This window comes from Somniosus microcephalus, chromosome 2 (genome assembly GCF_052327205.1).
Source record: "Somniosus microcephalus isolate GS21.2 chromosome 2, FLI_Smic_1.0, whole genome shotgun sequence".
NCBI classification, from domain to species: Eukaryota; Metazoa; Chordata; class Chondrichthyes; order Squaliformes; family Somniosidae; genus Somniosus; species Somniosus microcephalus.
In genome coordinates this window covers 364,783,656-364,800,158 of record NC_140988.1, presented here as the reverse complement: position 1 = coordinate 364,800,158, position 16,503 = coordinate 364,783,656, and the positions used below count along the sequence as shown (strand labels likewise).

General features: G+C 46.4%; 1 protein-coding gene across 1 annotated transcript in view; it reads left to right on the top strand.

Moving 5' to 3' along the window:
* The first annotated feature begins 2,353 nt into the window (after nucleotides 1-2,353).
* The window catches only part of ky (kyphoscoliosis peptidase), a 31,795-nt gene continuing 17,645 nt past the window's right edge, over nucleotides 2,354-16,503 (top strand). The window contains exons 1-4 of the mRNA XM_086004908.1: nucleotides 2,354-2,805; nucleotides 9,301-9,415; nucleotides 13,915-14,032; nucleotides 15,086-15,277. Of these exons, the coding sequence (XP_085861034.1) occupies nucleotides 2,380-2,805; nucleotides 9,301-9,415; nucleotides 13,915-14,032; nucleotides 15,086-15,277 (851 nt within the window). The 5' untranslated portion in view covers nucleotides 2,354-2,379. The remainder of the gene's footprint in view (nucleotides 2,806-9,300; nucleotides 9,416-13,914; nucleotides 14,033-15,085; nucleotides 15,278-16,503) is intronic.

The window sequence follows — 16,503 nt, the reverse complement described above, 5'->3', positions numbered from 1 at the left end:
CAATATAAACTAAAGGGTACAATCCTAAAGGGGGTGCACAAACAGAGAGATCTAGGGGTATATGTGCACAAATCGTTGAAGGTGGCAGGGCAGGTTGAGAAAGCAGTTAAAAAGCTTACGGGATCCTGGGCTTCATAAATAGAGGTATATATGGGCCAGAAATTCGGCTCCCTACAGGTGAGTACGCGCTGGGTACTCACGCGTAGGGCCAACGAAAGTGCCGGTTTTGTGCATGCACTGCACATGCGCGGGAAACCGGAACTTCCATTCCCTTGAAAAGGGGTTCACAGGTCGAACACGTGCGCCAGAGAGGCAGCGCGTACGCCTGGAACTTCCGTTTTTTTTTGCAGGTTTCTCTGGGAGGGTAAGTCCCTAGCAGCTACGCTTTTAAAAAGCAGTCGCAAGACCTGCTTTTAACAAGGTAAGTGGTGAATTAAGTAAAATTAAAACATTTTTTCCACAGATTTATTATTTTTAAATACTTTAAAGAAAGGTAAGTTTATTTTTAGCCCCGTTAAAAACTGTGATTAATTTTTTCAAAAATTTAAATTATTGTTTAAAATAGTTATTTTATGTAATTTATAGTTATTTTAAAAATGTGATTAAAAAAAAATTATTTGAAGTTTTAATTAGGTTTTGTGGCCGATTTCTATTCATAGATTTGACAGGTCTTCCTGTCAAATCTATGAATAGAGATTCCCTGCTACGATTGGCTCTCCATGGTCCACGTGATCCCAGGGGATGCTTCAAACTAACTGCGCCCCTGGGATACGCAAGCACTGCGCGCCGGCAGCTGGAGCAGGACCAGGATTGGAATCCCAGGCGAGCCCACAGCACAACGGCCGGCGCGCTAGGTAAGTGCAGGTCGGGGGCTTGCACCTGTGGGAAGCCTCCAACCCGAATTTCTGGCCCATAGAGTTTAAAAATGTGGAAATTATGATGAACCTGTATAAAACACTGGTTCGTCCCTAACTGGAGTACTGTGTCCAATTCTGAGCACCACACTTTAGGAAGGATGTGAAGGCCTTAGAGAGGGTGCAGAAAAGATTTGCAAGAATGGTTCCAGGAAAGAAGGACTTCAGTTACGTGGATAGACTGGAGAAACTGGAGTTGTTCTCCTTGGAGCAGAGAAGGTTGAGAGGAGATTTAATAGAGGTGTTCAAAATCATGAGGGGTCTGGGCAGAGTAGATAGAAACTGTTCCCATTGGCAGAAGGGTCAAGAACCAGAGGACACAGATTTAAGGTGATTGGCGAAAGAACCAAAGGCGACGTAAGAAAAAGCTTTTTTCCGCAGCGAGTGGTTAAGATCTGGAATTCACTGCCTGAAAGGATGGTGGCGGCAGATTCAATCACTGCTTTCAAAAGGGAATTGGATAAGTATCTGAAGGAAAAAAAATTGCAGGGCTACGGGGAAAGAGCGGGGGAGTGGGACTAGCTGAAGTGCTCTTGCAGAGAGCCGGCTTGGGCTCGACGGGCCGAATGGCCTTCTTCCGTGCTGTAACCATTCTATGATTCTATGATCCACTACTTTTTGTGGCGGTGAGTTCCACACTTCTACCATCCTTAGCAGAGAGGTCAATAACCAGGGGGCATAGATTTAAAGGAATTGCTAGAAAAATTAGAGGGGAGTTGAGGAGAACTTTTTTCACCCAGAGAGTGGTGGGGGGGGTTCTGGAACTCACTGCCTGAAAGGGTGGTAGCGGCAGAGAGCCTCGTCACATTTAAGAAGTACTTGGATATGCACTTTGAAGTGCCGAAACCTACAGGGCTACGGACCAAGAGCTGGAAAGTGGGATTAGGCTGGAGAGCTCTTTTTCGGCCAGCACCGACACGGTGGGCCGAATGGCCTCCTTCTGTGCCGTAAATTTCTAAAATTCTATGAACACCACTTACTGACTAACCGATCATTCATCTCAATGCTGGGTTGTGGAAACTTGCTGAGTAAAAAAATAACAACTGCATCTTCCTACACAGCAGCAATCATTACACTTCCAATTATTTCAATGTATGTGAAGATCTTTGAGATGTCTCTGAGATGGATTGCTTTATAATTCAGGTCTTCCTTGCTTGCCTTTTTACTAAGAATATACATTTCTTCCAGCTTACAGGAGTTTTCCTTTTTCTTTCCGCAGGTTTTAGTTGGGAACAGAAGGGGTCAGACCATGAGGTGGTTTTGTGGAAACAGCGATCACCTGGCCACCGAGGCCATTGGAGATCAGGGGACCGCCAGAAAAAATGAGGACAGCCTGTGCCAGAGCAATCAGAAATACTTCAAAACCTCTAACAGAAACTGCAAAGCAAGCGACGCAAATCCCTAATGCTTTTATGACAATTCTTCAGAAAGAATGGAGACCAAAAAGAGCGGACACCAGATTGTCATGCAGAGGGGAGGCTCTTGGGACAATGCCAATATTATTAAAAGCTGCAGAGGAGCTCAAACCACTCAGGAGAGTTCTTGTTCCAGAAGATTACATTCTGTTAGAGAAATGTTTGCGCTTTGGGAGCTTAAACAATCTGAGAGAACCTCCAATCAGAATTTATCCCAAAACAGCAACTTTTCTGACAGAGTGCAATCCTACAAATTGATCAAGAAGTCATACAGTGAGGTGTCCTCAGATCATGTGATACAGAAGGAATTTTACTCGCACGTTAGTGGTTCCAACAGCCATGAGAACGAGGTGCATGAAGAGCAGCTCATCTGTACGAGGGCCATCACCATGCAGAGAAGACGTAAAAGAGACCTCTTTTCAGATCCAAGGATCTTCCTTCACATAGACAGGCATGTCCTCCATGTGAGTCAGCAGGTGGGTCAATTATAAGAGGCATGTTCACTTTTTGCATTAGACAAAAATAACAGCCACCTTTTTATCATTACTTAGAAACCTAAAGCGAAATGATTCATGACCAGTTCTTACACGTGAAACATTGTTATGTGGGGATGGAACAGTGCCGTGGGTTATAACACTGTGCTTTCACTTCAAAGACCTGGTCTCAAATCCAACCCCGACTGAAATTCTCTTCTCTCTGCCTGTAAAATGGATTCGGATAGTCGTGAACCCGCTGCGCAAAAGCTGCCTAGAAACTGTCACAATCAATTGGCAAACTCACTCAGAGTCCCCACAAGGAAAAATGGTATGAGAAATGGAAAACATTTGTGCAGTGACATTGAGAGTGCTTAGTCCATACATTGGCTGCAAAAAATGTTTAAATTCCATGACATCGTTCACTTTGTGGAACATAAGTTGACAGACACGAATAAATGTTAAAAAAAAAAATCTACCTTTGATATCGGACCAAAAAATAATGACACTCTGTGTTGCTGCTTCTAGTGAGGAGAGAAACAACAACAATTTGCATTTATATAGCACCTTTAACGTAGTAAAACGTCCCAAGGGGCTTCACAAGGTGTTATCAGACAAAATTTGGCATTGAGCCACAAATGGAGATATTGGGACAGATGATCAAAAACCTGGTCAAAAAGGTAGGGTTTAAGGAATGCCTTCAAGGAGGAGAGAGAGGTGGAGAGGTTTAGGGAGGAAATTCCAGAGCTTAGGGCCGAGGCAGCTGAAGGCACGTAAGAAAGGACATAAAAAATAGGAGCAGGGGGTAGGCCATACAGCCCCTCGAGCCTGCTCCGCCATTTAATATAATGGCTGATCTTCTACCTCAACCCCACTTTCCCGCCCTCTCCCTATATCCCTTGATTCCCTTGATTAGCATGGCCAACAATGTCAATGGTGGAGCGAAGGAAATTGGGGATGGACAAGAGACCACAATTGGTGGAGCGAGGAGATCTCAGAGGGTTGTAGGGCCCAAGATTTCAACAACTTGCATTTAGACAACATTCTCATGATAAAGAACGTTTTGGAGTACTTTGCAAAGGTAAGAGGAGGACCCCAAATCAAAAGTCAGTAAGGGATTGTGGAAGAGAGGGACCTGAAGCCACGTCTGAAGGATAATTGTGAAGGAAGAAAGATAGCAAGGAAAAGAAATTTGAGATTTCCAAAGAGTAAGGGGATAATAGGAAGTAATTGTGGTTAAACTATATACTGTAGTACTTTGGTCAGAGGACACGTGAAGTAGCTGTGAGGTGTAGAATGAGGGGCCATCAATGCAAGATTAGATGGAAGAGATTTAGAACAGAGAGCGAGAGACATTTCTTTACACGGTGAGTTGTGAGGACGTGAAACTCATTTCCAGGGTAAGTGGTTGAGGCACAAACTATGTCAATATTTAACATTAGATTGGATAGGTGGCAGAAGGAAAATGGAGATTATGGGAACAGGACAAGTAAATGTGTATTAGGACTATTTACTCACAAGGAGGGCAAATTCCGACACAGACTGGTTGGGCAAATGGTCAGTTTCTATGCTGTAACTTTTATGTATTTCTGTATCCAGTTCTGGTCACAAGACACAAGGCAGGCACTCAAACACTAGAGCCAATGCAGAGAAGAGAAAGAATGGAGGAAAAGTGGGCTTGAAAGAAAGCAACTAAAAGGCGCCCTGAGGTATTTAAGTTAGTAAACTGCGTAGAAACATAGAATAATAGGAGCAGGAGTAGGCCATTCGGCCCTTCGAGCCTGCTCCGCCATTCAATATGATCATGGCTGATCCTCTATCTCAATACCATATTCCCGCTCTCTCCCCATACCCCTTGACACCTTTTGTGTCTAGAAATCTATCTATCTCCTTCTTAAATATATTCAGTGACTTGGCCTCCACAGCCTTCTGTGGTAGAGAATTCCACAGGTTCACCACCCTCTGAGTGAAGAAATTTCTCCTCATCTCAGTCCTAAATGTCCTACCCCGTATCCTGAGACTGTGACCCCTCGTTCTAGACACCCCAGCCAGGGGAAACATCCTCCCTGCATCCAGTCTGTCTAGCCCTGTCAGAATTTTATACGTTTCAATGAGATCCCCTCTCATTCTTCTAAACTCTAGTGAATACAGGCCTAGTCGACCCAATCTCTCCTCATACGACAATCCCCCCATCCCAGGAATCAGTCTGGTGAACCTTCGCTGCACTCCCTCTATGGCAAGTATATCCTTTCTTAGGTAAGGAGACCAAAACTGCACACAGTACTCCAGGTGTGGTCTCACCAAGGCCCTGTACAACTGTAGTAAGATATCCTTGCTCCTGTACTCAAATCCTCATGCAATGAAGGTCAACATACCATTTGCCTTCCTAACTGCTTGCTGCACCTGCATGTTTGTTTTCAGTGACTGGTGTTCAAGGACACCCAGTTCGCTTTGTACATCAACATTTCCTAATCTATCACCATTTAAATAATACTCTGCCTTTCTGTTTTTCCTACCGAAGTGGATAACTGCATCTGCCATGTATTTGCCCACTCACTCAACTTGTCTAAATCGCCTCGAAGCCTCTTTGCATCCTCCTCACAATTGACAATCCCACCTAGTTTTGTGTCGTCAGCAAACTTGGAAATATTACATTTGGTTCCCTCATCCAAATCATTGATATATATTGTGAATAGCTGGGGCCCAAGCACTGATCCCTGCGGTACCCCACTAGTCACCGCCTGCCACCCCGAAAAAGACCCATTTATTCCTACATAGAAAAGTTAAATCTATAACACAAATTCAAATGCACCGTAACAGTCAGGCATGGGTTCAAATTAGTAAATAGTAAATTTAGAACTAAAGTCAAGGGCCTAGAAATTGGGTTCTGGCCTTGCCAGGGCTGTAGCGCCAGAAAGTTTGCGCCAGCGGTAATGCGGCAGCGCCCGCCGAAAATTCGGGTGCGCCGGGCCCAGACGGCGGCGGGCGCTAAAACCCTCCTTTAGTACCTCAAAACGGGCGTGAACTTGGGTTTCCCGGCGCTAATCCCCCGCTGCGGCACCCGATGCGGTGAGGCAGGCGGGGGAACTGCAGGCCTCCTCCTCCTGTTAAGGAGGAGCTGCCTGCAGCCGACAACTGTCCGGCGGATTGACCCGACATCTGAGCCCGGCACCTCGGGGAAGTGCCGGGCTCGCATGAGACACTGATCAGGGCCACGGGGGGGAATGCAGGAGTCCGGGAAGGGAGGTGCGGGCAGGCGGCCGCCGGGAACGCGGCCGGCCGCCGCTCCACCTTTATGCGCCGGCGCACACTGGGGGAAGACTCTGTTGCCAGAGTCTTAGTTGCGCCTGCCACGGGCGAGGCGGGCGCAACTGAATGTCGGCTTGGGGCCGGGTTACCACGGCAACCGGGACGCTGCGCACACCGATGACGTCATCGGTGCCGGCGCAGCGCTACCGGTGCAACGCCGATTTAGGGCCCCAGGGAATTTCTCAACTGGCCATAACTCCGGCGCTAGGCCCTCTAGCGCCTCAAATGCGGCGCTAAGCCTACCGAATTTCTAGGCCAAGAAGTTCTTCTCATAAAGACGGATTCAGTATTGATCTCCTAATCTCCAAATTGATGACTTTCTGGAGTTCCCCTGCTTGAACATAGTGTTTCCACATCTCAATGGTGAGGTACTACTCAGTGAAGTGAAGTAGTGCCCACATCACATTCATTAAAATCTCAATTAACAGATTCTGAAAAGGACTCTTAGGATTTCAGGCATTTTATTGTTTCCAATACCTATTAAAGCATCGTATAAGTTAGGCAGTGCATTGCTGATTACTTGCTGTGCTCATTTTGCTAATCAATCTTGTAAATAAATTAGAATGGCACGGTCTGACAGAATGGAGTTTCTCTCCTTTTCGAGTGGACAGGAGTGTAATTTAAAAAAAAATTATTCCTGGGATGTGGGCGTCGCTGGCAAGGCCGGCATTTATTGCCCGTCCCTAATTGCCCTTGAGAAGGTGGTGGTGGGCCGCCGCCTTGAACCGCTGCAGTCCGTGAGGTGAAGGCTTTCCTAACGGTTTGATACAACTGAGTGGCTTGCTCGGCCATTTCAGAGGGCAGTCAAGAGTATGGTGGGTTCAAAGTACCATGGTGAAAATACAAAATAAAAACAGAAAATGCTGGAGATGCTCAGCAGGTCAGGGCAGCACCTGTGAAGAGAGAAACAGAGTTAACGTTTCAGGTCGATGACCTTTCATCAGAACTGGAAAAAAGCAGGAAATGGAACAGATTTTTAAGCAAGTAAAGGGGACCCCGAGCTTCCGGTCACCTGTCACTTTAATTCACCGCCCCATTCCCACTCAGACCTCACCGTACTCGGGCTCTTGTATTGTTCCACGGAAGCTCAGCGTAAGCTCGAGGAACAGCACCTCATCTTCCGATTAGGCACTTTACAGCCTTCTGGACTCAATATCGAGTTCAACAATTTCAGATCATAACCTCGGCTCCTATCATTTTTTTTCCACACCTTTCTTTTTATTTGTGTTTTCTATTTTTCTCTCCCACAGGGCAGCTGTCTTTCATTCTGCCAGCGCAATTTACACTTCATCTAGAGCCATCTTTTGTTTCTTAACCTGTCCCATTACCATCTCCTTTTGCCTTGAATATCTCTTAATGGCCTAGAAATTCGATGGCGCCCCGTTTGGGGTGCCAGTCTCACCAGGGCGCCGAAAGTACCACCCCGGAAGGAGTCGTAAGCACCCGCTGGAAATTCAGTTTGAGCGCCCCAAACGGAAGCGCGGCGCTACATGAGGCGCCCCGCATCCGTCTTGGGGCGCTGCAACTGAAGTTCGCAGCGCAACATGCCGCAGCGCCACACGCTGCGGCACGGCGCGCTGCGGTACTGCAGGCCTTCCTTCCCTTCTTAAAGGGGAGGGGCCTGCTGCAGCGCGATCTAAGATTGCGAGTGCCGGCAAAAGAGCCCGGCACCGAGGAGAAGTGCCGGGCCCTTGGGAGACAGCTGGCACAACGCGGGGGGGGGGGCGGGGTTCAGGAGGCCGGGGACGGCTGCGCGAAGAGGTGCTGGCAGGCGGCCAGCAAAAAAAATGGCCGCCCTGCGCCTCAGCGCCTCTACCGCCGCAGGTAGGCCCCCCTGAACTGGTCGCAACAGCAGGGGGCGCTACCAAATTTCATGATTGGGGCGGTAGCGGGGCGCTGCGCACACCGATGACGTCATCGGTGGCGACGCAGCGCTAATGGCTAGCGCCACCATTAGCACCCCGCTAAATTTCACGGGAGGTGTGGCCAGTGGCGCTAAACCCACTAAGTGCCCTCTTTGGGCGCTAACTGGTGGCGCAGCCCACTGAATTTCTAGGCCAATGTCTCTTAACCTCTCCTGCCTTCTATCCTATCACAGACTTTCCCTTTTGTTCTTTCATCGCCTCCCCCATTTCCCAACTCCTACACTTGCTTAAAAATCTGTTCCATTTCCTGCTTTTTTCCAGTTCTGACGAAAGGTCATCGACCTGAAACGTTAACTCTGTTTCTCTCTTCACAGATGCTGCCTGACCTGCTGAGTATTTCCAGCATTTTCTGTTTTTATTTCAGATTTCCAGCATCTGCAGTATTTTCTTTATGTATGGTGAAAATACAATTGTTGTTCCTTTGGCATGCTATTCCCATTACAGATGTAAGTTTACATACGAACATATGAATTAGGAGCAGGAGTAGGCCACTTGGCCCTTCGAGCCTGCTCCGCCATTCAATAAGATCATGGCTGACCTGATTACTCCACATTCCCGCCTACCCCACGATAACCTTTCACCCCCTTGCTTATCAAGAATCTATCTACCCCTGCCTTAAAAATATTCAAAGACTCTGCTTCCACCGCCCTCTGAGGAAGAGAGTTCCAAAGACTCACGACCCTCTGTGAAAAAATTTCTCCTCATCTCTGTCTTAAATGGGCGACCCCTTATTTTTAAACAGTGACCCCCCCTAGTTCTAGATTCTCCCACAAGAGGAAACATCCTCTCCACATCCACCCTGTCCAGACCCCTCAGGACCTTATATGTTTCAATCAAGTCACCTCTTACTCTTCTAAACTCCAGCGGATACAAGCCTAGCCTGTCCAACCTTTCCTCCTAAAACAACCCACCCATTCCAGATATTAGTCTAGTAAACCTTCTCTGAACTGCTTCCAACGCATTTACATCCTTCCTTAAATAAGGAGACCAACACTGTACACAGTACTCCAGATGTGGATTGTTGATCATTGGAGATATGTATCTCTCAACGGAAACTGCATTTTACTACGAACACCAGGAAAGACAGTGAGAAAGAGTCCAAGCTGTAACAATAGGTTCAGATAAAGGTGGCCCTTTGTCCAATTTGACATCATCCTTTCAGCAGGACCAACCCTACTGTATTCCCATTACAAAATCTAACTGTTTCTTCACTGAGTCCAATAGCTCACAGTCATTCACATCAATCTTTAATCTCCTCCATCAGGTTACAACAGGCAGTGGATTGTCAGTGCAGAAGATTGTCCGCCAGATCTTGGATGCAACTCAGAATGAGTTGGAGAAAATTCGAGCCATTTGGATCTGGCTGTGCAACAATATAGGTTGGCTTTCACTCGTACCTATTGCATTCTATATTTAATAATGCTCTCTGCTTGTGGCCAAATTGTGATTTAATTTTTCGTACAAGTAAATTAGAGTGTATCTCATTTTTAGTGAGGCTGTCGTGTGCTACCGAGGACATTTGGAGCTCTCAAGACTGAGATAGAAACCCTTCTGTTAGGTAAGGGTATCAGGGGATATGGAGCAAAGTCAGGAAAATGGAGTTGAGGTGCAGATCAGCCATGATCAAATTGAATGGCGGAGCAGGCTCAAGGGGTGAAATGGCCTACTCCTGTTCCTAATGACTTCCTAGGGTGTGTAGTGATCAATAACATGTCATTCTGTGGTGGACACTAGGTGGAGCAGTAGAGCTGTATATAGCTGTATGTATAAGACTACACTACCCAGCTGTATATATATTAAGACTACATTACCCATGAGGCTAGGCTACCCACAAGGCAGCAGTCAAGATGGCAGCCTGCACACAGGAGCACACATGCTGCATCTCTACAGATACTGTACCTAGAGAACGTGTACTGAATAAATGACCAGCTAGAAGCTAGCTGTGTTCATAATAAGAATGTCTAGCTATTAATGAAGGGGGAGGGGGATCAGCCAGTTGTCGTGGTACATGTAGGTACCAACGATGTAGGTAAAAAGAGGGAGGAGGTCCTACAAGCTGAATTTAGGGAGTTAGGAGCTAAATTGAAAAGTAGGACCTCAAAGGTAGTAATCTCTGGATTGCTACCAGTGCCACGAGCTAATAAGTTTAGAGAGAGTAAGATAGATAAGCTAAATACGTGGCTTGAGCAGTGGTGCAAGGGAGAGGGATTTAAATTCTTGAGGCATTGGAACCAGTTCTTGGGGAGGAGTGACCTGTACCAAGGGGACGGTCTACACCTGAACTGTGAGGGAGCCGATGTCCTCGGGGTAATATTTTCTAGGGCGGTTCGGGAGGATTTAAACTAATTTGGCAGGGGGATGGGAACCTAGGTAGTGGAAAAGAGGGAAGTCATATGAAGTCAGAAATAGATGGTAGAAAGGTGAGAAGCAATAAGCAAAGGAGAGAAACACAAAGGGCCAAACTAATTCATAATGAGAGTGTGAAAAAAGCAAGCCTGAAGGCTTTGTATCTTAATGCTAGAAGCATTAGGAACAAGGTGGATGAATTAGTTGTGGAAATAGAGGTAAACAAGTATGATTTGATTGGGATTACAGAAACGTGGCTGCAGGGTGGGCAAGGCTGGGAACTTAACATCCAGGGATATACAATATTTAGGAAGGATCGGCAAAAAGGTAGGGGAGGTGGGGTAGCATTGCTGGTAAAGGAGGGGATTAATGCAATGGAAAGGAAGGATATTAACTCGGATGAAACGGAATCTGTATGGGTAGAAATGAGAAATAGCAAGGGGAGGAAAACGTTAGTGGGTGTGATATATAGGCCTCCAAATAGTAATATGGAGGTGAGGGAAGGCATAAAAAGGGAAATTAGAGAAGCGTGCGATAAGAGCACAGCTGTCATCATGGGTGACTTTAATTTACATATTGATTGGACTACCCAAATTAGTAAAAATTCTGAGGAGGAGGAATTCCTGGAATGTTTTCGGGACGGTTATCTGGACCAATATGTCGAGGAGCCGACTCGAGATCAGGCCATTTTAGACTGGGTATTGTGCAATGAGAAGGGACTTATCAGCAATCTTCTTGTACGAGGCCCCTTGGGTCAGAGCGATCATAATATGGTCGAGCTCTCAGTCGAGATGGAGAGTGAGGAAATTGAATCAGAGACTAAGGTCCAGAACTTAAATAAAGGGAATTACGAGGGTATGAGACGGGAATTGGGTAAGATTGATTGGGTGGTGTTTCTGGGGGGATTGACAGTGGATAGACAATGGCAAGCATTCAAAGATAGAATGGAAGAATTCCAGAACATGTTTATACCGGTTTGGCATAAAAATAAACCTAAAAAGGTGACTCAACCGTGGATAACGAGGGAAATTAGGGACAGCATAAAATCAAAAAAAAGGGCATATCAACTGGCAAAAAAAAGCACCAGACCGGAAGATTGGGGGCAGTACAGGATACAGCAAAAGAGGACAAAGGGATTAATCAGGAAGGGGAAAATAGAATACGAAAGTAAACTTGCAGCAAACATAAAGACAGACTGCAAAAGCTTTTATCGGTATATCAGGAGGAAAAGACTGGTAAAATCCCAAGTCGGTCCCTTGCAGTCCGATTCGGGAGAATATATAATGGAGAATAAGGAAATGGCAGACCAATTAAACTCATACTTTGGTTCTGTATTCACAAAGGAGGACACAAATAACCTCCCAGGAATATCGGCAAACATAGGGACTAATGAGAGGGAGGAGCTGACAGAAATTAGTATCTCTAGGGATATGGTGTTGGGTAAGTTGAGGGGACTGAAGGCCGACAAATCCCCGGGGCCTGATAAACTACATCCTAGGGTACTTAAGGAGGTGGCCCTGGAGATAGCAGATGCTCTAAGGATCATCTTCCGGAACTCCATTGACTCGGGAACAGTACCCGTGGATTGGAGGGTAGCTAATGTTACCCCAATATTTAAAAAGGGGGGTAGAGAGAAAGCAGGGAATTATAGACCAGTAAGCCTTACATCGGTTGTGGGCAAAATGCTAGAGTCCATTATTAAGGATAAAATAGCGGAGCACTTGACAAATGGGGAAAGGATCGGACAGAGTCAACATGGATTTACAAAGGGTAAATCGTGTTTGACTAATCTGCTGGAATTTTTTGAGGAAGTAACTGGTAAAATAGATGGGGGAGAGCCAGTGGATGTGGTGTACCTTGACTTCCAGAAAGCCTTCGATAAGGTTCCACACAAAAGATTATCATGCAAAATTAAGGCTCATGGGATTGGGGGCAAAGTATTAACGTGGATAGAGAACTGGCTGGCGGATAGAAAACAGAGAGTTGGAATAAACGGCTCGTTTTCGGAGTGGCAGGCAGTGACCAGCGGGGTGCCGCAAGGATCTGTCCTGGGACCCCAGCTGTTCACAATATATATAAATGATCTGGATCAGGGAATTGGATGCAATATTTCCAAATTCGCTGACGACACTAAACTAGGAGGAGGGGTGGGCTCTGATGAGGATGTCAGGAGGCTACAGTGTGATTTGGACAGGTTGGGGGAATGGGCGGATACGTGGCAGATGCACTATAATGTGGATAAATGCGAGGTTATCCACTTTGGGGGTAAAAACAGGAGGGTAGATTATTATCTAAATGGCAATAGATTGGGAGATGGGGAAGTGCAGAGGGACCTGGGTGTTCTTGTGCACCAGTCACTGAAGGAGAGCATGCAGGTGCAACAGGCGATTAAGAAGGCAAATGGTATGTTGGCCTTCATATCAAGGGGGTTCGAGTATAGGAATAGGGATACCTTACTACAGCTGTACAAGGTGCTGGTGAGACCGCATCTGGAGTATTGTGTACAGTTTTGGTCGCCCCATCTGCGGAAGGATGTTCTTGCCATGGAAAGAGTGCAACGGCGATTCACCAGGCTGATACCTGGAATGGCGGGAATGACCTACGAAGAGAGATTAAATAGTTTGGGCTTGTACTCACTGGAGTTTAGAAGATTGAGAGGGGATCTCATCGAAACATATAAAATTATGTCAGGCCTGGACAGGCTGAATTCAGAGAGAATGTTTCCAATGGCCGGGGAGCACAGAACCAGGGGCCACAGTCTAAAAATAGCGGGCAAATCATTTAAAACAGAGATGAGGAAGAATTTCTTCACTCAAAGAGTGGTGAGCCTGTGGAATTCCCTGCCACAGAGGGCTGTGAAGGCTAATTCAATAAATATTTTCAAGAAAGAATTGGATATATTTCTGAAGGCTAAGGGGATTAAGGGTTACGGAGAAAAGGCGGGGACGGGGTACTGAACTGGTAAGATCAGCTATGATCTCAGACGAAGATCAGCCATGATCTCATTGAATGGCGGAGCAGGCTCGAAGGGCCGAATGGCCTACTCCTGTTCCTATCTCTATGTTTCTATAAGAGGGTGCAGGCCATACACAAAGCTTAAATTAATGCTATGTTATTGCAAGTTACGGGGCGAACAAATCTCAGTGTTCTGAATTTATTTACCAATGCAGTGAATCAGTGAATGGAAAAGATAAGTGAAAATAGAAAATGAGATGGTCTGTGCTTCGTGGGCAGGACTGCCAGGGCTTGTGGTCCACAAATGACCCAGGGTTAGGCACATAGCGGGTGAACTTGTGCAGCAGTTCTCCGACTTATCTGCCGTAACCTTGACGGAAGAGTTGTGGAGACCCTGGAAGAACGGCACAAGTGTTGTTTTTCCTGGGATTCCTCTGCCCAAGTTATGGTAAACGATTGGGAGAAACCCAACCTCATCCCCACCCCACCCCCCTACCAAAATTTCCCCCTTTAGTGCAGTAGAATTATCACTGGTGAATCTTTGCAAACTCTGCGAGTTCATTTTTCCCCCCCGCAGAATACGATGTCAATGGATACCTGGGTTTATCAGAGAAGGTGCACACTCCTCAACGGGTGCTACAGTCAGGGAAGGGTGTCTGCTCTGGCTACTCCAGCCTTTGCCAAGAAATGTGTAGGTAAGTCACCGAAAATGTATATTTTAAGTACACGCGGGCAGGACTTTGCACCACTGGTTGCCATTAAATAGGTGGTGGAGTACTGTTGACTATGACTGGTTGCCATTAAATAGGTAGTAGAGTACAGTTGACTATGCTCAAGGATCATCTATTAGGCATTTGCTGCTTGGTATAAATACCAGGTCTGTGCGGGTGTCATTCTCAGGGGTGCTTGGACTTGACCTCTACTCATTAATCCAATCTGGAGGAGCCTTTTCATTTTCCAATGTAGCCCTGAGAGAAAGATGAAATTAGTGTGCAACCTTTTGAAGCCATACTTCCTTGAGGTGTGGAAATAGCATAGAGAGGTGATAATGCCCTCTCTTCAAAAGGGAATTGCTGGTGTTGTGGGCAAAGGATTTCACAGATTCAAAATTAATACGCCTCAAGCGAGCCTGGAAACAATTACACTTTCCCATCAAGTAACACTTATGTGAAACAAGAACATTTGATGATGTGTCGATTAACTCCTTCCCAAGAAAAAAAGAGCTGGTCAGAAGTGAGATTGAAGCACAGGGATAAGGGTGGTGGATATATATATGTGGTTGAAAAGGAAACATTTCACGGTTTATGGGGGAAGAGCAGGGGAGTGGGACTAATTGGATAGCTCTTTCAAAGAGCTAGCACAGGCATGGCGGGCCGAATGGCCTCCTTCTGTGTTGTAAGACTCTCTGATTCTCAAAATCCACTTGGCACATTAGACACCTGGAACTAAATGTGGTGCTAACTCAGAAAGAAAGAAAGAACTAACTAACTAACTAGCATTTATATAGCACCTTTCACTACTTTGGGATGTGCCATTGCAATTTACAGCCAATGAAGTACTTTTGAAGTGTCCTCACTGCTGTAATGTTCAATCGTTCTGTCACCCACCACAGAGAAAGGGAAAGTCTGCAGCTCACCACTTCATATTCTTCGAAGTACAAAGCTTCTGCTCATGAGTAATATAGTGGCCATTTCACTCGAGAAACAATGCATTTGAACCACTCAGATATGTTTCTATTCTTTTTGCAGAGAAGCTGGGATAACATGTACTGAGGTTTCAGGACATGGAAAGGGAATTGGATATAATCTTGGACACAGCTACCAACACAAGAAGTCAAGCCATATGTGGAATGCTGTACAGGTGGACGAGCAGTGGTATCTGCTGGACGCGTGCTGGGCTGCAGGCATAGTGGACATGGAGAGTCGAGTCTTTATTCGGAGGTAGTTAATGTCACTCGTCAGACAACAAAGCACTGAATTGCGCTTTTCCGGAAGTTTATTAAGTTTGGTCTGATCAGATGGCTGTGGCTAAACAAGCCAGTCGGACAAATGGTTTTGACGGTGTCACTGGAGATGTTCGTGAGCTAGGATAACTTGGCTTCTTCACCAAAGAAAGTAGTATAGGCAATCGGCTCTAACTTTGGTAATGGGGAGTAGAGGGAGAAAGGGGGGAAGAGGGTGAGGAACAGTGAGGGAGAGGGTAAGGCAGAGTAAAATACCTGTCCCTCCTGCCTCTTCATGAGTTTGTGATCCCGGACAACCATGTTTGCAGTAAGTGCCTGCATCTTGAGGAACTTCAGCTCAGAGTTTTTGAGCTGGAGTCTGAGGTGCAGACATTGCGGGGCATCAGGGATGGGGAGAGTTACCTGGACACTTTGATCCAGGAGGCGGTCACACGCCTTATGTTAGGTAGTGGTCCAGGTCTGGTTAGTGGTCAGGGACAGGAGGGTGTGACTGCAACTCAAGCAACTAAGGGGACCCCAGGTGCAGTGCTGGAGGAGCCTCAGCCTTTGCCCTTGTCCAACAGGTATGAAGTTCTTTCTGCCTGTGTGGATAAGGGAAGAGCCTGCAGGATGGATGAGCAAGCTGACCATAGCACCATGGTATAGGAGGCCATTCAAGTGGGGGGAGTGAAAGGGAATGTACTTGTGGTAGGGGACAGTATAGTCAGGGGATAGATACTGTTCTCTGCAGCGACCGAGAGTTCCGAAGGTTGTGTTGCCTTAAAGACATCTCCTCGCAGCTGGAGGAGAACTTGGAGTGGGAGGGGGAGGATTCAGTTGCTGTGGTTCACGTAGGAGCCAACGACATGGGTAGAACTAGGAATGATGTTCTGCTGAAGGAGTTTAACGAGCTAGGATCCAAATTAAAAAGCAGAACCTCAAAGGTAATAATTTCTGGATTGTTACCTGAGCCACACACACATTGGCATAGGGACAAACAGATTAGAGGTTTTAATGTGTGGCTCAAAGAGTGGTGTGGGGGGAAGGGGTTTCGTTTCATGGGGAACTGGCACTAGTACTGGAGAAAGAGGGAGCTGTTCCGTTGGGATGGGCGCCACTTAAACCGGGCTGGGACCAGTATCCTGGTGAACTGAATAACTAGGGGAGTAGACAGGGCTTTAAACTAATGAAGGGGGATGGGATGATTCAGGAAAGAGTAAATTT